We start from the raw sequence: 19,682 nt of genomic DNA, 5'->3' as shown, positions 1-19,682 counted from the left end.
GCGCCCTTCTGCCCTCGATCCTCCCAGATGTCACTGCAAGGCTGTCCCCAGACTGGTCACCATCCGTCCACACACACTGTGCTCCCCACCGATGGCAAGGCTGGGGCCTGTCGTGGGCTGAAGCAGAGGGTCGGGGGAGAACTCACCCACCTTGACCTGGTCCCACAGGCCCCAACAGGGCCCTGGAATCGAGTGTAGGGATAATATGCATAACAACTACAAAATAAAGGGGGTAAGAACAATGTGACCTGTAGATTTATACGGTCTCTACTCTTCCCGTGAAGACGTAAAATTCTCTTTCCGTGTAAAGCTGGGTACGTACCTGATAATCTCTAGGACAGCCACTTAAACAGCAACGAGGTGTAGTTACAGCACCAATGGAAAAATTAAAACGGAATGGTAAAAACATTTTTAAATCCGAGGAAAAGCAGGAAAGGGTAAACAGAGGAACAAGAAAGAAGAGGAAGAACATTTTAAAAGATGAGATGGTAAACCCAAACAACAATCCTATCAGTAATAACATTATATGAGAATGTGCCAAACACAGCAATTCAAGGACAGAGGTTGTCAGACTGGTTTAAGAAAAGACCACCGCCACCAAGACCCTACACTATGAAGTTTAGGAAAAGCTCACTTCAAATACAACATATAAAAGTAAAAGATATGAAGGAATCTTGGAAACATTACTCCATGTGACGTCAGCCTGACACAAAGTATCTCCTACTGTATGATTTTCCTGACATGAACCGCTGGGAACAGGCAAATCCCTAAAGGCAGGAACTGGAACAGAGCTGACCAGGGGCTGGTTCTAAGAGGACCTAAGGGATTCTCGCTTAACGGGTACAGAGTTTCTGTTTGGGCTTACGAAAATGTTCTGGAAGATGGACAGTAGCCATGAATGCCAGCATGGTAAATGTGCTTAAGGCCGCTGAACTACACGCTTTAATCATGTTTCAACAGTGGAAAATATCAGTGTATAGGTTTTATACCATTAAAAAAAGTAGAAGGACTAAAAATGTACTATGCAAAGTCTAACCAAAAGAAAACTTAAGTGGTTGTATTGGATCCTATTTACCACAAATGGCCACAGACTTGGTGAACGGAAAGACTTACATGATCTTACAGCTCCAGGGGTCAGGAGTATGGAATCGGGCTCACTGGCGTGAGGTCAAGGAACAAGAAGTTTCATTTAGTTCATCTCAGCCCAGGACTGGAATTCTGGAAGGCAGCTGAATTCTAAATATTGATCATGTGTCCAGCAATGTTAGGAAACCACTTTTAAACCTTTTTCTTTCTTTCTTTCACAGTACCAGGCCTTTGGTGTGGCCTGTGGGATCTAGTCCCCCGACCAGGGATCAAACCCGGGTCCCCTTGCACTGGGAGTGTGGAGTCTTAGCCACTGCACCAGCAAGGAAGTCCCAGAGAACTCCTTCCTAACTAGAGCACAACATCTCCGTGTTACTTTGTTTTCTGTGCACACAGGAGCGCAGTCTCTCGGTGACGCAGTCTGGTTCTCGCCCTCTCCAGAGCCGCGCGCTCTGGCTGGTCTCACTTCCTTGGTAGGTGCTGCTTTGTGCGGGTGAGAGCCGTGGTCGTGGGGACACATATGGATCCTTGCTGGGCACAGAGGAGAGGACCCCCGTCCTTACCTTTACAAGTGGCGTCTAAGGCTAGTTGTTAAACGCGCCTTCACCAATGAAAGGAAATCCCCTTTACTTCTGATGTGTTTTTACTTCCAGCAGAAACCGTTAGCATATTGTATCAAAGGCTTTGCCTACATGTGTTGAGGTGATTATTCTTTTCACTTGTTGTATCGATAGATTGCATGATGTGATAGATTCTTAAAACTTTAAGTTACTCTGTCCGTCCAAAAACAAACAAACCCACAGTACAGTCACAAGTAACGTCCCTTGAACATGTCGCTAAATCTGGCTTGTGTACACTGTTCATGGATTTACACCCAAGCCCACGGGAGAGATCATCCTTTCCCTTTCCCGTTTAAAATTCCCTTGTCAGATTTTGGTGAGTATAGCCTTCTGGCCTGATAAATGTGTTGAAGCGTTGAGGTATATGCCTCCTTTTTCTGTTTGAAAGAAAAGTTTATGCAGTTACAGAGTGTGTGTGTGTGCTTAATAAGTACACAATAGTTTGGGACTTCCCTGATGTTCCAGTGAGTGAGGCTCAATGCCCCCAGTGCAGGGGCCCAGGTTCCATCCCTGGTCAGGGAGCTAGATGCCACTTGTCACACTAAGGATCTGCAAACCGCAGCTGAAGACCCCAGTTGCCACTGGAGAGCGAAGACTTCGAGCGCTGCCATGAGGACCCAGCACAGCCAGCTAAATTACACAGAGAAATACTTCAGTTTTTTTTTTTAAATTAGTACTTACGTATTTGGAAGAACTCACCAGGGAAGCTTCCTGAACTGACACACGCATCGGAAAATGGTTACCACATAGCTTTACTTAAGGCCTCCAGCTCATCACTTGGTTGCCATTTCTTCGTGATGAGAACATTTAAAGATCTACTCTCTTCACAAGACTCAAAAATGCGATACGCTGTTACCAGCTATAACTGCCGTGCTGTATATCTGATGCCCAGAACTTACTCACCTTGTAATTGGGAGACTGTGGCCTTGACCAGAACGTCCCCCTCTTTCTCCCTCACTCCAACCCTGGTCACCGGCAATCTACCCCATCTGCCTCAGTCTGACTTCTGTAGATTCTACATACCGCAGTCGTGGGCGTTTGACTACAGAGTCAATGCATAAGGCAACAGAAGGGCCGGTCAATCTTACATTCGAAGCTTACCACTTGAAATTGTACACTTGAAGGTGACCATTTCACCTGTATCTTCTATGTCGGCACGTTTCAAAATGTTTCACAATGTTCTGTCACTATCTTGATAAAGTCTGTAGAATCTGCGGTAGTCTTGGCAATTTCTTTCATATATTAGAAATGTGCGGTTTCTCTCTTTTTACCTTGGGCCTGGTGGCCAGGGTTTATGAACGTTGTCAAGAATGAGTTTCTTTTTGCCTTAACTGATTTTTTTCTACTCTGTGGTTGCCTTCATTTTTAGCTATCTTTGTCACTGTTATTTCCAAATTGCACCTTTATTTGAAAATTTTTTCTACTTTCCCCTAAATTCTTGATATGATAAACCAGGTCATTGGGTTTCTTCTAGACTTCTCTGGTATATTCATTCATGGTCTTCAATTTTCTCAGTTCATAGGTTCCACATGTATCATGCACTTTATCATTCGTCAAAAACATTTCCTATCATCTTTTTTGCTGTTTGTTTTTTTGTTTGGATTTTTGGTTTTGGTTTTCAAATAACACATTGACTTTGAGATGTCCATTGCATTATTTCCCAAATATGAGGATATTAGGTATCCTTGAGGGTAGAATTAGGTGATTCCCAAAGGGTCCCAGGGGCTCCTGGTGGTCCGTTAGGACAGGCTGCTGGTCATTACGTGCTATCCACTGCTGGCAGCTCCCGTGCCTCCTGGGCTGCCTGAGATCTGGTCCCTGGAGCCTGGGGTCTGGGTCCTTCCTGGGCTAGTGAATGGCGAGAGCCGCGTGCTCACTGGGGTCTGCTCGGGCTCCCCACTGGGGGCCAGGGGGTGCGGCCATCCCCCTTCTGAGGGTCAAGTGGTTCAGCTGGGCGTAGGTCATGTCCTGGGGGGCTTCGGACGTGGCAGCCTGCGGGGGGAGGGAAGGTCTGTGAGATGGGGCACCTGGGGGCCCGGAGAGGAGGGACCCATCTGCTGATGGTGTGACCGACCATCTGTCTGTCCTCTTCCCCATCTGTCCTTCGTGTCCAGCAATCCCCCCGACAGGGAGGAAGGAAGGGGAGCACCTCCCCACCTTAGTTTCGATCTTGGGGATTCACCAAAGTGTCTGTCCCCTCCTGGGGGTCTGCAGCCCGCCTGTCTGCTGGAGGGAGACAGAGACACAAGAGGCACCTCCTGGGCCCACCGTTCCCTCCTCTAGTCAGCTCTCCTCTATGTTCCCAGATGTTTGTTCAGTTGCTCAGTCGTGTCTCACTCTTTGCAACCGCATGGACTGCAGCACGCCAGGCTTCCCTGTCCTTCACTATCTCCTGGAGCTTGCTCAGACTCATGTCCACTGAATTGGTGATGCCATACAACCATCTCACCTGCCGTCCCCTTCTCTTCTTGCCTTCAATCCTTCCCAGCTACAGGGTCTTTCCAGTGAGTCAGCTCTTCACATCAGGTGTCCAAAGTATTGGAGTTTCAGCTCTAGCATCAGTCTTGACAATGAATATTCAAGGTTGATTTCCTTTAGGATTGACTGGTTGCATCTCCTTGCAGTCCAAGGGACTCTCAAGAGTCGTCACCAACACCACAGTTCAAAAGCATCAGTTCTTTGGCACTCAGTCTTCTTTATAGTCCAACTCTCGCATCTGTACGTGACTACTGGAGAAACCATAGCTTTAACTAGGTGGACCTTTTATACGCTGTCTAGGTGTGTCATGGCTTTACTTCCAAGGAGTATGGCTGCAGTCGCTGTCCACAGTGATTTTAGAGCCCGAGAAAAAAAAGTCTATCACTGTTTCCATTGTTTCACCGTCTATTTGCCATGAAGTGATGGTACCGGATGCCATGATCTTGGTTTTCTGAATGCTGATTTTTAAGCCAGCTTTTTCACTCTCCTGTTTCACCTTCATCAAGAGGCTCTTTAGGTCCTCTTTGCTTTCTGCCATTAGGGTGGTGTCATCTGCGTATCTCAGGTTGTTGATATTTCTCCCGGCAATTCTGATTGCAGCTTGACCTTCATCCAGCCCAGCATTTTGCATGTACTCTGCATATAAGTTAAATAAGCAGGGTGACAATATACACACAACCTTGACATACTCCTTTCCCAACTTGGAACCTGTCAGTCATTCCACGCCCCATTCCAACTGTTGCTTCTTGACCTGAATACACGTTTTTCAGGAAACAAGGCAGTCTGGTATTCCCACCTCTTTAAGAATTTTCCCGTTTGTGGTGATCCACACAGTCAAAGGCTCTAGCATAGTCAACGAAGCAGATGTTTTCCTGCAACTCCCTTGCTTTCTCTACCATCCCACCACTGTTGGCAATCTGATCTCTGGCTCTTCTGCCTTTTCTAAATCCAGCCTGAACGTCTGGAAGTTCTCGGTTCACATACTTTTGAAACCTGGCTCCAAGGATTTTGAGCGTAATCGTAGGTACGCCTCTGCAAGTGTGTGCACTGCCATCGGCCAAGGCGGCTCTGCCTTATTAGGGAGCGGGAGGCCAGGGCTGGCTGTGGCCTGCTCGCGGCTGGTCCTGGCGGGGCGGCTGGAGCCCCAGTCAGTTTCCAGTCTGCTCCCTCCAGAGGAGGCAGGTCTGCCCACACGCTCTCAAGGGCAGAGTCTGGGCTTCCTTCAGCCCTCTGGTAAGCCCTGCTGGGGTGCAAGCCAGCAAAGGTGCCTCCTCCCCCCAGCACTGGTACTTAGGGCTGAGGTGCTCCATGTATGACGCAGACCCCCCGCTCCCCAGGGAGACCCCCTACCCTGTGATACCCGCCGTGTCCTCCGTGTTCCCTGCCATGGCGGTAGGTCATTCCAACCCGACTCCACGTGGGTCTCTCGACAGCCTGGCCGTGCAGCGCTGTCCCCAGGCCGATTTCCATGAGCCTTGCTCCACGGGTAGCTGAGGTTTTGAGGTGCTGGTGGAGGGAAGTGAGCTGGAGTCTTCCTACCCTGGCCTCTTGGTCTCCTCTCCTGCCTCCTGTTTAAATACCTTGGATCGCTTTCCTCCTCCGCGGGTATCATTTCTAGTTTCCTGACTTCCAGCTTGCTGACTCTCTCTTCCACATGGGCTGCTTAGTTACCACAGCTCTCCGAGCATTCTTCATCTTGTTCACTGAGGTCTTCAGCTCCACCACTTCTGTTTCCTATTTGTTTTAGAATTTCAGTCTCCTTGGTGATGCGTTAGTTCAGTTCATTCATCACATCCCTGAGCTCGCTGAGCCGCCTCGCACAGCAGCTCCTCTGAAGTCTCCATCAGATCGGAACGCTTCCCGAGCTTCGGTTCCTTTCTTGAGGGACTGTCCTTTTTTCTGTCTGTGGCACAATGTCACCATGCGTCTTCCCGCTGCCGCCTCGAGTGACTCCTGTCCTGGGGCACCTTTCTGCTTGATTCAAGGACTCGACACTGTGGAAATCGGAGGACTGGCTTCTGTTTCCCAGTAGGTGGCAGAGACACACCACAGGTCTGGGGTTTCTCTTGCCTGAGTGGCCGGAATGTACTTGAGAACCTGTGCTCCCACCCTCCGGTGCCTCTGTCGGAGGCCCCATCTCTGACACTAAGTTGGTGGCCCCAGGGTCGCCAGTGCCTGGGTCCCCAGGACGGTGGGCTCCTCCCCCAGTCTGGGGACCCTGAGCCGTAGGGTCTGTCACCGTGGAGTGAAGCGGGGAGACGTGCGCCCCGCCCAGTGCCGTCGGGTTTGCGAGCTCCACAGCTGCAGATGGGGAAGTCCCGGGAATCTCCGCGCCTGGCGGGACATGGCCCCAGGCATGTGGCTGGCTCCCTGTGGTCGTGGGGGCCCTGCGAGGACAGGAGGCCCAGGTTTGGTGCGCTGCCTCCCCTCTGGGGCTGCGGGACCCCCGGCTGTGGCCAGAGGGTGGGGATCGTGTGCACCCGCCCAGCTGGGACCCTCCTGAGGTGTCCTGCACACCTCCCTTCTCACCCAGCACCCCGGCGTGTGGGACAGAAGCCCTTGGTTGAGCTGTGGGTACTTCCCTGGTTATAGACGGAAGGGGAGAGTCAAAGGGCGCACCCCCACCTGCCACTCGGGTGTCCCTCTGCTGCACACTGTCTGGTATCCACTCATCTGTCATCGATGATTGCATCCGGCACCCACGGGGGAAGCAGCTGTCCAAGTCAGCATCTGCCCACAGACTTATCCAGATGGGTGTGGAAAGACCATAACCCTCCCCTGCAGTGGAAGACTCTTGCCGTGGTGATGCCACAGCTGCGCTCCGTGTCAGGATTCTTCCTTCTGTCTCCCGGGACGCAGTGACCACATCCTTTTCATTTCTCAGATCCCCAGATGCTTCCTCCCAAACTCCACAAATGACTGCTTTTGTTCCTCCATGATTCGGGCAGAGTGAACTCTTACGACACATGTGGGGGAGGGGGGTGTCATTTCAGAGCAACCGAGTGAGGAAAGGAAGGAAGCGGCCTTCAGCCATCGTGGAAGTGGTGGTACCGCATCTTGCATTACAGCGTGTGACTCTGTGTGTGTGTGTGTGTGTGTGTGTGTTTTAATGCCTTCCAACAGGAGGGTCATTTGGGCCTGAATCCTGAAAGGTCTGCACAGTTTGGTGTGAAGGGTGACACCCAGCTTTGAAGGGGACGCTAAAGAAACAGAAATACCTCAAGTGATTTCTCCAAGCAGATGGAGAGACCAGCCCGCTGGGCAGGAACTGTGCGAGGTAAAACCTGGCTCCCAGGCCCAGGAGGAAGAGCTGCCCTCCCAGGTGAGTGGAAGAGCATCGTGCCACCCCGACTCGGGGCCTGCTGCCCCCACCCCGGGGCTCACCGGGTCTCCACCAGCCAAGGCAGCCAGTGAAGCCCGTGCTCCCGGGTCTGGGCTCCCGTCCGGAGTCCACCCTCCACACAGCACCTTGCTACCTGCCCCTTCAGAACTGTGTCCCACTCAAACTCCTCACCAGTTTCAGGGCGAGCTCCAAACTCTTCTAAGTGAACTCAAGGCTATTCATCATGCCCCAGAGGAGGCCCCCAACCTCAGCTCTCACTTCTGTTCTGCTCCAAACCCAAAGGCTGCAGTCACACCACAAACACACACACACTCAGACGACTTCACACAATGGTGAGCCATTTAACACACGTGTGCTTTCCCATATCTGCTTTTTTTAGGGTCATCTAGACCTGGCCGATCCATTCCCATGTCTCCAGTTGAAACTCCATGGGAAGAGTAAAACCGTGGTTATTTCTTTGTCTTTTCTGATTCTTTTTGTGACTGCTACAGGGTACACCAGGGACACACAGTAAATCCTCGGTGAGCGTTTCTCTACCGGTGTTTTACGCGTTGCAGGAGTTCAGTTGCTGCTGAGTGTTTAATTTACACGTTGGATTTCTCTAGCCTATTTGCAATACAGTGGCACACATGATCCTCATGAAGCAATCGGAGCCTCACGGTGCATTATGTCTCTGTCATAATCCAGGGCCCCTGCGCCTGGGGCAGCAATGCATAACCTCCACCGCCTCCCCCCTCCTCCTGTCCACACAGTCCTTGTGTCTCCAGGGCTCTCTGGAACTTTCCTTCCTCTCTGGAACGGTCTCACTCTCACCCCAGGTCTTCACCTCCTCAGAAAGCCACTCCCTAAACCATAGTCCACTCTGGCCCTCCGAGGCCTCCCCGCCCCCGCCACTGCCTTTCCCCTCGCCTGGGGTCCTGGAGGGGCAGGCGGCCAGTGGGAGGGTCTCGGGAGGCCACACGGCCATGCAGGGGAGAGGGGAGTGAGGTGGAGACCCTGGGTCAGCCCAGCGCAGGCCCTCCTGGGCTCATCCCCTGGACACTCTCAGGGCCCGGCCCCCACCCCCAAGGCTCCAATTCAACAACTGGGGAGTCCGGTTCTCTTTGCTCAGAGGGATCCCAGGCCACCGGAGCAGTTTCAGAGTCTCTCAGAGGAGCCAGGGCCCCTCAGATATCTGAGGACAGGCTGGTTTCCCGGGGGGTAGAGAGCTCTTGGCTGGCCTGCAGAGGATACAGACTCCATCCCATGCAGAGGCCCCCCAGTCACTCGTGTTGAGGTCCCCAAAGCCTCTGTTGGTTGGTAAACAGGAGTGGCAGTGACGGGGTGCATTCAGTTCTCTCTCAGGACAGGCTGGGGCACACAGCGCCAAGGAGACAGGCCACGCCCATCAACAAGGAGCCCCCAAGCCCCACGCTGGTGTCCAGCTGGGGCACAGTCCTGGACTCCACTTCCACGATGTCCCTCTCTGAACCTCAGTGTGCTGGTCTGCACAGTGGGTGGAGCCCGGCGGCATTCTCCCGTCGCCTGTCTGCTGGGAGAGTTGGTGGAGGTGGACGCTGGGACCGCAGCCCAAGTCTGCACCCAGGAGTGCTCAGCTGCGTGGCTTCACTGGTGCATTCGGCAGGTCGTCACTGTGCCCAGGGCCTTGGAAAGCGTTCTGACCGTGGCTCGGTGCCCTCATCCCCTGCTCCCCCCGCCTCCCTCCTCTGACGGGAGCCCCATAGAAAACGCAGCAAGTCAGGTGAGAGTGGATGGGGAGGCCTGGCGCCAGAGACCTAGGAGGGCACCCTCCGGAGCCCCGCACCAGGGAGAGGGGCCTGCGTTCGGTTCTGAGCGCCCTGCCCGTTAAACAGTCTAAAGTTCCTAGAAAGCTCCTTCCATCCCCACTTCACTCCCTGATCCTCTGGACAGAGATCCGGGATTCCCGGGAAGAAGCAAAGTGGGGAAGGCGCTCCTGCATGGAGGTGGCAGGGGGCTGGCTGGCATCCGAGGGGCTGCCCCGGGATGGCAGGGGCACCCCGGGCGGGTACCGCGGCTCAGCGGGAGCAGAGCAGCGGGAGCGGGTGCGGGGTGAGGAGCGGCGGCGGGATGGGGGGTGGGGGTTGGCGGCTTTAAGCGAGTAGGTGAGTATGCGTCCAAGGAGCGGAGTTACGCAATGGCTGTGAGGAAATCTCAGACTTGCTAACACAGTTGGCAAAGAATGCTCGGAGGGGGGCTACTGGCTTTCGAAATGTCAGTACAACCTCATTTTTAATAGATAACTTCTGTAAATGACTATAACACACAGAAACAGTCTGACGGATGTAGACAACGTATCAGTAAGGGGATTCAGAGGCATAAACCTCTATGCATAAAGTAAATGGGACCCGGAAGCGCGGGAACCCTGAATTGAGACAGCAGGAGAGGCGGGGCCGAGGGAGAGGTGAGCTGGGAAGCCTGAGGCGGAGGCGCCCGCCCTCGGGCCTGTCTGCCCGGCTGCCCCAAGCTGGGCTACGGGAAGATGAAAGAGACTCTGCAAGACTAGCCTGAGCCTCCTGGACCCAGCATAGCCCCCGCTTATCCAAGTCCCAGGCGGCAGCATCCTCGTTGGTTCCCAAACCCCCAAAGAAAGAAAGCAGAAAGTGAAGTCGCCCAGTCGTGTCCGACTCTTTGCGACCCCATGGACTGTAGCCCGCCGGGCTCCTCTGTCCATGGGATTCTCCGGGCAACAATACTGGAGTGGGTTGCCACTTCCTCCTCCAGGGGATCTTCCCAACCCAGAGGTCAAACTCAGGTCTCCCACATTGTTGGCAAACTCTTTGCCTTCTGAGCCACAAGAGAATCCCCCAAACCCCGACTCAAATCAGGTGGAGGGTTTGGGCCGGATGCTGGGTCAGGGACCACAGTGCCCCCCGGATGCCTCCCTGTCCCTCGGGCCGCTTTTGACGCCTCAGCTCGTGAAGAGGAGGAGGAAAACCCGACGATGAAGGTGAAGGTGAGGAGGGGGAAGCGGCAGCTTGGAGGCCACCCCCCAGATGGGCTCAGCTGGGGGCGTCCCAGGGGCCTCGCCCTCCCCGCCCTACTTATCGGAAAACCTGTTTGCAGCGCCGACCTCACAGAGCTGTGAGTCTTCCGGATGCTGCTGTACTCAGAGAAGCACCTCGATGCCACTCCACTGCAAGCTTTGGGGTGCCACCGGGGCCGGCGGGGGAACCTCACACACCCCAAGGGCCACCTTTCACCCCGGGAAGGGGCTGCGACGCCACAGGTGCCCTCCCCCTGCTGTCGTTTTGACTTCCCCGCGGGGACCACCTCCTCCCCCGGCCCGGTCTGCTAGGTGCTCTCATGGCTGAGGAGGGGGTGACAGGGTCTCCACCAGAGCCCTCTCGGGCCCCCGTGGAGGAAGGTGGATTAAGCTGGACTCCAGTGTCTCCTCTGGGCCCTGACCTGACCTGGGTCTCGTCTCCTGGACTCTGCCCAGCGGCTTTGGGGGAACCACCTGGGCCGCAAGGAGAGTGAAGTCTGGCACCCTGTGAGGCCAGCATCCTCATCAGCAGTGCGTGAAGGGCTGGGGACTGCGTGGCCCAGGAGCTCTTCCAGGCCCGGACATGGGCGCTGTAGGAGAGGCCGAGCAGCCTGGGGGAAGCTGGGCAGGACAGCACCCCAAGGGAGAAGCTTGTCTGCTGTGTGCAGAGCATCTCGGATGAATTCCTTCAGACAGATGGCAGCCTCGTCCTCCTCAGCACAGGTGAGGGCATGGAGCAACCGGAGGACATTTCCTGCCAGAATTGTCTGTACCGTCCAGGAAGGGCTTGGGGCGGCGATGGAGCCAGCCATACCCGCGGATGCCAGGCAATGCCCAGCTGAGGGGCCTCCCGTCACCCATAAGGGCATGTGCCCACCACAGGTGGCTCGGGGACTCTGTCCATGGACAGAACTGGCTCAGCGACCCAGTGGCGGATGTGGGTGGAGACCTGGCAATGGACACGGTCCCTGAAAAGGTGCACTTCTCCAGCAGTTTCTTCTACGATGAACTGCGTACCATGGGTCATGACGGAGTGAAAGGGCGGGCCGAAGACGTGAACATCTTCAGCAAGGAACTGTTGCTAGCCCCGTGGGCCCTCATCTCTGCTGACGTCAGGCGGCACACCTGTTCTGACTCGCAGCGCACCCTGCACCGCCGCTGCCCTCAGCCTATGGCCAGGTATCTGCAGGCAGAGGCCGGGAAGACAGACTGGCTGGACCTCCAGCAGGGCTGAAAGGTTCCTTCAACATGAATGTGGCCAGCAGAACAAAACCAGTGACTGCAGCGCCTCTGTGCTGCAGGACTGCCCGCACCTGGCCCTGTCTCAGCCACTCAGCTCCGCTCAGCAGGACGCGCCCGAGCTTTGGCGGCCGATCTAGGAGGAGATCTAGGAGGAGCCATGTCCGCAGACTCGGGGCCAGCCTCGGGGCCCAGGTTGTAAACGGGCAGCGGAACGTGTGAGACCCTTCCTAAGCAGCTCCACTTCCTTTGGTCTCTAGCCTCTTTCCACCCAGTTCCCTTTGGTTTTCCATATTTAAATGCTTTAACTGATTTCTGTATTTTTGTTTTCTTTGAGAGAATACTTGCTGATTTCTGATGTTCAAGGGGTGGCCATGGAAAAATCCCCAATTTCCCTCTGTCTGCAGGGGAGTATGGCCTTGTGGCCTGGGTGGGGCAGTCACCTGCGTTCCATGTGCAGGGCAGGTGGTGAGGGGCAGGAAAATCCGGGCATGGTGGGTGGGCAACGGGGTTACTGCCTGCCAAATCTTCAAACATTATATATTATATATATAAATGCCATGGCCCTGCTCTGTAAACAAAGGATCCTTTGGAGATAAAAAATAAATAAGTCACAAGGATATCTCATATAGCATGGGGAATATAGCCAATATTTTATAACTCTGAGTGGAGTATAATCTATAACAAAAATTGAATCACTGTATATAATATATACACTGTATATACTACTGTATGTTTTAATTAAATCAACTGTTTAATTAATATACATTATATGTCTATAATATAGACATATATTACACATACCTTGATTGACATGCAAACAGTTACAGGCTTAAGTGCTTGTTAGGGCTTCCCTGGTGGCTCACATGGTCAAGAATCTGTCTGTGATGGGAGAGACTCAGGTTCGATCCCTGGATCAGGAAGATCTCCTGGAGAAGGGAAGGGCAACCCACTCCAGTATTCTTGCCTGGGAAATCCCATGGACAGAGGAGCCTGGTGGACTACAAGCATGCATGCTAAGTCACTTCAGTTGTGTCCGACTGTTTGCAACCCTGTGGACTGTAGCCTGTTCATAGTAATATATGCAAATGAATGAATAAATAAATTACTACATGGGAAAAAGAGAAAACTTTAGAGTAGAAATGCCAACTTATCAATACAGAGGGAGGGGTGGAAAGAGATCACCATTATTTAGTTCCCCTCATGTCAGGGGAGACTCATCCACAATTACTAACAACGGCAGTTGTGTGTCTGCCAGACGTATGTTGTACGTCTCCCAATATTGGACGAGAACCCAGCATCTATCCCGACACTGATCGAATTCCAAGGGAGAACTGGGGACTTTGCCTTGAGAAGCCGGGCACATGCCTGCTTGACGTGACCAGGCGATGAGCATGCATGACCAGGGTGGGGAAGGGGGGACACCTGGGCTCCTGACACCATGGAGACGACCACAGCCTCATTTCTGGGCTTCCGTCCAACAACGAGTGACCTGGGTCAGCTCATCCGTCCACACGGTCGGCAGAGGTTGAAGGTCATCTACAAATCCTGTACCCCTGAAGGCGGTCTGGGGCCCAAGGCACCAAGACTGGGGGGTCATGCAGATTCTGGGGGATGACAAAACAGGACAACCACAGGCAACATATGCTTCCGGGTGAAACCCTGGACCAAAAGGAAAAACTGAGGCTGTCTGGCAGGTGACTAAATGTGAATTGGGACTGATGACTTGGTAAAATTTACATCAGCAAAGACCTCCAAATTGGCAGACTCAGGGTCACGTAGACGAGTGTTCATGTCTATGGGAGGCACACACCGGTGTTTTTACGGTGATGATGCTTTATCCCAGGGCTTCCCAGGTGCTGCACTGGTAAAGAATCTGCCTGTCAGTGCAGGAGATGGAGGAGATGTGGGTTTGATCCCTGAGTCGGGTGTGGTGGGTTAGTCACCAAGTCGTGTCCGACTCTTTCGACCCCGTGGATTGTAGCCCGCCAGTCCATGAGATTCTCCAGGCAAGAATACTGGAGTGGGTTGCAATTTCCTTCTCCAGGGGATCTTCCTGACCCAGGAATCAAACCCGGGTCTCCTGCACTTCAGGCAGATTCCTTACTGACTGAGCTATGAGGGAAGCCTAGGGTTGGGAAGATCCCCAGGAAATGGCAACCCTCTCCAGTATTCTTGCCTGGAAAATTCCCATGGACTGAAGAGCCTGGTGGGCTACAATCCATGGGGTCGAAAAGAATTGGACACAGCTGAGCGACTGAGCACATACATGCTTTATATCAGAAAAACATCTGTGTGTCTACATGTTTCTGTGTGTGTACACACATATGTAGCAGACTCACTCTCCCGCCACGTCCCTCCCTGACCACATCATTCTCTTCCGACAGCTCTCTCTCTACATCTGCTTCTGTGTCTATCTCTATCTCACTTGGGTAAAATATTACTCAACTGGAAATGTAGGTCAAGATGATGTCGGAAAAAAGGCAATTCTTCTAAGTTTCCCTGTAAAACAATAAAATTACTATAAGATCACTTTGAATGAGGAGATTTAATAAGAGAGTAAGACATTTGTGTGCTGCAGGTTGCTCCTGTTTACCTTGAAGCCATGTGGGCAGAGCTGGGGGCGACTATGATCTTCTCAGGGCTGAGATCCTCTGCGATCTTAGCATAGTCTGAGAGCTGGGTCTGGGATATTGTGGAAGCCAATTTCTAACGTCATGCAGGTGCTTGCCTCAGACCCTGAAGCTAAGATGAGAGCCCCCAAAGAAATGTCATTTCTCCCCAAGCCTTACCCACTCCCCCACCCCACCTCCGCCGACCTCCCACCTCTCCCTGAAGCTCCTCCAGCGCTGCCTAGCTTTGTAATCCTGCTTTCCTCCCCTCACTCCAGCTCCACAGCTCAAGCCCAGAAGGTGAACAAGCGTAACTGGAGAGGATGCGGGTCCTGGGTCCTGGCAGGAGGACTGGGTGGGAAGGGTCTGGGCTTCGGGACGAGGAAGCATGGACGCTTCCGTCTCTGTGATCCCAGACACAGCCCTGCCCCTTGCTGGACCCAGAGAGGAGTGTGCAGGACTGCACAGTTTGGGGAATCTCGGCATGAGATGAAGTTTATCACTCCCCAGACGCAGCCATGCGCGATTTGCTGTCTGAGGAGGGCAAACAGCTGGGCAGCCCAGTGAGTCCCAGCTTGCTATGGGGGACCCCCACACGGTCTTCTTTGGTTCCTCATGTGGGATCTTAGGTCCCCGGCCAGGGGTCAACACTGCTGCCCCCTGAAGCGGAAGCGCTGAATCTTAACAACTGGACCACCAGGGGAGTGCTGCCCCGCTCTTTTGAATAAGATAAAGCCGGGACACTTCCCCTCCTTTCACTCAACTCCCAGCAGCTTCTGACCTCAGCCTTCCTCTTGAAATAGGACACCCCTGGGCTGCTGGGATGCCACTCCTCAGGGGGGCCCTCCTGATGCCATGTGGGCCCCGCCTTCCTGGTCCTCTTAATGTGGTTCCTTTGAATTGGTGGTGTGTCCATGTCTCAGACGGTACTGCTGCCAGGGATGGTTGCATAGTGTGTGCACTGCACAAGAGAGTCCCGGGGGTCTGAGATGCTTGCCCTTTCTTATTCACACAGAAACCCCTGTAGACTAGCCTCACCCTAGCCTAGGATCCCCTGTCTCCCCTTCACTCCATTTCCTCTTCCCTCCGGCCCTGTGGACTTAGATGCGGTGGAACCACCCACCAACGTGCCTTGGGGGGGTACCTATAGGCATTGGGCACCTCCTCTCACAGGAAGGGCACCCCAGCCATTGCGTTAACACATGAGACCAGTCTGTATTTTAGGCTGTCAGATCCCAAAGTACAGCTGCACCCTCTGTACGCTCATCATTCACAAGTATTTCCTAACCCGCCTCCTTCCTGAGAGCCAGCCTTATGTAATCAGCGACCCATAAGCCGCCTGCCCAGTCCAGGAGCTCAGTAGCACATGGACAACTTGCAAAGGCCTCTTACTCTTTAGGGCTCATCACTCCCAAACACCCAAACATTGCTCTCAATCCTTTCCTTTCCCGTGTCATGGCAGCGTCTAGAGACACTGACTGGCTGGCATGGTGGACTGACTTACACATACACGTGTTTACATGTGACTGTGTCTCGCTGCCCCATGCTGCAGTACACGGATCCTGCGCTGCAGGGGCCACTGCTCCAGCTGCGGTGTGTGGCCTTGGCAGTCGCAGCACGTGAGCCCGGGTGCTCTGCAGCATGTGGGTCTTAGTTCCCCGGCCAGGGATCGAACCCGTGTCCCCTGCCTTGCAAAGCAGATCCTTAACCACTGGACCACCAGGGAAGTCCTTCTTTATTCCTTTTGAGGTATCGTTGATGTGCAGTATTATCGTTGTTTCAGGTGTACAATCTAGTGATCCGAAATTTTTACAGATTATACTCAAAATGTTATAGACTACATATAAAGTTATTATAAAATATTGGCTATACTCTTGACTTACAGCCATTATCTTGGAGTAAACACATTGGCACACATTTTCATAGGCTACCATGACTATCTGACAAGGCTATTTCAAGAGAGGAAAACTCGAATCTCAGTCTCCCAAATCAACTTAGATTGAAAAGAACTTTTAAAAACGGGGGTGGGGGGTGGGGAGTCCGATTGTAACCTGATTGCTCAATTCACACAAGCAGTGGGTGATTAATACATATTTAAATAAATATCACACTGCAGCCACGAAATTAAATGCTGGTTGGTCTCTGAAAGAAAAGCTATGATAAACCTGGACAGTATACTAAACAGCAGAGACATCTCTCAGCCAACAAAGGTCCGTCTAGTCAGGGCTATGGTTTTTCCAGTAGTCATGTATGGATGTGAGAGCTGGACCATAAAGAAAGCTGAACATCAAAGAACTGGTTCTTTTGAACTGTGGTGTTGGAGAAGACTCTTGAGAGTCTCTTGGACTGCAAGGAGATCGAACCAGTCAATCCTAAAGGAAATCAACCCTGAATATTCATTGGAAGCATTGATGCTGAAGGTGAAGCTCCAATATTTTGGTCACCCGATGTGAAGAGCTGACTCATTGGAAAACACCCTGACGCTGGGAAAGATTGAAGGTGGGAGGAGAAGGGGATGACAGAAAATGACATGATTGGATGGCATCGCTGACTCAGTGGACATGAGTTTGAGTAAACTCTGGGAGATAGTGGAGGACAGGGAAGCCTGGAGTGTGGCAGTCTGTGGGGTCGCAAAGAGTCAGACACAACTTAGCAACTCAACAACAGGTAAATATCAATTTCTCCAGATAACTCAGAGATCTAATTCAGCTTACTGTCATAGAAGTTTTAGACAAAAAGCACAGAATGAAGAAGAAAGCCCTGCCCAAGGATCGTGGAGCCCCGAGGAGCCAGGAAGGACCCAGGGGCTTCTTCCCAGGAAGGCGGGAGACAGCAATACGAGAAAAAGACAAGTCCCTGAAGGGGGCTGTGATGGGGGAAACCCACACTCCGGGGCAGGGGAGGAGTCAGTTTCCTTCCTTATTCCCTGAGCATCTCCTCTGGGCTCTCGGCCACGTGGACGCCACTGAGCCCAGGGTGACACTGACCGTGTGTCCCTCACAAAGAGCAGACTTGTGGACACAGAGGGGAAGGAGAGGGTGGGATGAATGGAGAGAGTAGCGTGGAAACGCGCACACCAGCTCGTATAAAACAGACCACGGGCGAATGTGCCGTGTGACTCAGGGAGCTCACACAGGGGCTCTGTGACAACCTAGAGGGAGGGAGGTTCTAGAGGGGGGCATGTGACACATACGGCCGATCCATGTTGATGTATGGCAGAAACCAGCACCATATTGTAAAGTAACAATCCTCCAATTAAAAAAAAAAATGTGTCTCTGGGGATCTGAGCCCTCCCCGAAGCGTCTCCAGGGCCTCGTGACCCCAGCCATAGTGAGGACCCCATGGGGACCTGCTGATGGATGGGTAGAGGAGGAAGCAGACCCCGAGGCAAAGCTCGCAGAGGGAAGGAGCCTGGCCTTCCTCATCTGGAAGGGGCGTCTCAGGAAGTCACGGGGCTGGCTTCCTGCTCTGTCACGGAGACAAATGCCAGGCTTCCTGGGAGGGACAGTTCTCCTTTCTGTGGGGACGCTGATGTGACACCCTTGACGAGAAAACTCCGCCTCAGACTGCCAACAGCCTGTGGGTCTGTCTGTCTGGGGCACCCAGGTCTTCTCCATCCTCACAGCCTGGACCGCAGGGAGGAGACGCCATGGCCCCCACCCTCCCTGCCTTGCTCTGCCTTGGTGAGATGAGGTGGGGACGGGGGAGCCCTGGTCTGGAGGGACCCCCCCAGCCAGCCTGCTCCATCAGGGGACCCCAGGGCCCAGGAGGCTCCAGGGGAGGAGAGGCACTGTCAGAGCTGAGGGCACACCTCTCACAGGGTGCTCTCTTCCAGGGCTGAGTGTGGGCCTAAGGACCCAGGTGCAGGCCGGTGAGTCTGTCCCAGGGCCCAGCTCACTCCTCTCATGGGGACATGGGTCACCCCCAGGCTGTGGGCAGGGGGAGGGCAGCTCGGGGCTCACGGAGTGGGGAGTCTGGGAGGTCTGGGCTGAGAGCCGGGGCCTGGGGGGGAACACCCGGTGAGCCTGCCTCTGATTTCCTTCCAGGGACCTTCCCCAAACCCATCATCTGGGCTGAGCCCAGCTCTGTGGTCCCCTTGGGGAGCTCCGTGACCATCTTGTGTCAAGGGCCCCCGAATACCAAAAGCTTCAGTCTGAACAAAGAGGGCGACTCAACCCCCTGGAACATACATCCATCACTAGAGCCCTGGGACAAAGCCAACTTCTTCATCAGTAATGTCAGAGAGCAGCAGGCAGGGAGATACCACTGCTCCCACTTCATCGGAGTTAACTGGTCAGAGCCCAGCGAGCCCCTGGACCTGCTGGTGGCAGGAGAAGAGCCAGCAGGTCAGTCGGGGACCACACTCTGCACAGGCCCCACCGGGGAGCCCCAGGGGTGATGCTGGGACCAGGGGGAGGGGTCCCAGGGAGGGACAGAGAGACGGGGGTTGGGGAGGGGAGAGACTTGGAGAAACAGAGACAGCGCTGAGGGACCAGAGAGGCCCATGGAGTCTCGCTCAGAACCCGGGCCGGTGCCCGCACCCCCTTCCTCTCTGCAGGACGGCTCAGAGACAGACCCTCCCTCTCGGTGCGGCCAAGCCCCTCGGTGGCCCCGGGGGAGAATGTGACCCTGCTGTGTCAGTCAGGAAACAGGACGGACACTTTCCTTCTGTCCAAGGAGGGGGCAGCCCATCGCCCCCTGCGTCTGCGCTCCCAGGACCAAGACGGGTGGTACCAGGCCGAGTTCTCCTTGAGCCCTGTGACCTCAGCCCACGGGGGCACCTACAGGTGCTACCGCTCACTCAGCACAAACCCCTACCTGCTGTCACAGCCCAGTGAGCCCCTGGCGCTCCTGGTCGCAGGTGAGGACCAATCTGTCTGTCAACTCAGCAGCTCGGGGCTCTGCCCTGGGAGCGCCAGGCGGTGGTGGAGGAGGGGGCGCTGAGGGAGGGGCCCCATGACAGAGGAGCCTCAGAGCCTGTGCCCCGCCCCTTCCTCCCTCACCAGGGTCTCGGAGGGCCAAGTGGGCAGTGTGAGGGTCTCAGGGAGGCCACAGGGCCATGCATGGCAGAGGGGAATGAGGTGGGGACTCCGGGTCAGCCTGGCGTACGCCTTCCTGGGCTCATTCCCAGGACCCAGTCTCCCAGACACAGACCCAGATCCGAACCTGGGGAGTCTCGGGGCTATCTGCTCAGGGAAGACAGCCCACCCCAGGACACTTTGACATTCTCTGGGAGAACAAGGCCCCTCAGATCGTCAAGGGCCGGTGGGGAGTCGGGCGGAGATGTCGGGGGAGCCACA

The 19,682-nt window shown here is 54.1% G+C and overlaps 2 protein-coding genes and 1 pseudogene across 4 annotated transcripts in view; all 3 read left to right on the top strand.

Annotated features, from left to right (window-relative positions):
• Nucleotides 1–19,682, top strand: part of LOC113875937 (leukocyte immunoglobulin-like receptor subfamily A member 6) — a 131,758-nt gene that overhangs the window by 10,272 nt on the left and 101,804 nt on the right.
• LOC113875775 lies at nucleotides 9,667–12,409 on the top strand (annotated as a pseudogene).
• Nucleotides 17,883–19,682, top strand: part of LOC113875939 (leukocyte immunoglobulin-like receptor subfamily B member 4) — a 3,331-nt gene continuing 1,531 nt past the window's right edge. For 2 of the 4 annotated variants that reach the window (XM_027514661.1, XM_027514660.1), the window contains exons 1-4: nucleotides 17,883–18,065; nucleotides 18,218–18,253; nucleotides 18,429–18,728; nucleotides 18,941–19,243. In XM_027514661.1, the coding sequence (XP_027370462.1) occupies nucleotides 18,032–18,065; nucleotides 18,218–18,253; nucleotides 18,429–18,728; nucleotides 18,941–19,243 (673 nt within the window). In that variant the 5' untranslated portion in view covers nucleotides 17,883–18,031. The remainder of the gene's footprint in view (nucleotides 18,066–18,217; nucleotides 18,254–18,428; nucleotides 18,729–18,940; nucleotides 19,244–19,682) is intronic. The other 2 variants (XM_027514663.1, XM_027514662.1) reach the window with 2 other exon arrangements.

The sequence above is a fragment of the Bos indicus x Bos taurus genome, chromosome 18 (assembly GCF_003369695.1).
Source record: "Bos indicus x Bos taurus breed Angus x Brahman F1 hybrid chromosome 18, Bos_hybrid_MaternalHap_v2.0, whole genome shotgun sequence".
NCBI classification, from domain to species: domain Eukaryota; kingdom Metazoa; phylum Chordata; class Mammalia; order Artiodactyla; family Bovidae; genus Bos; species Bos indicus x Bos taurus.
Note: the sequence above shows the minus strand (reverse complement) of the source record. Positions and strands in the feature narration are given on the sequence as shown.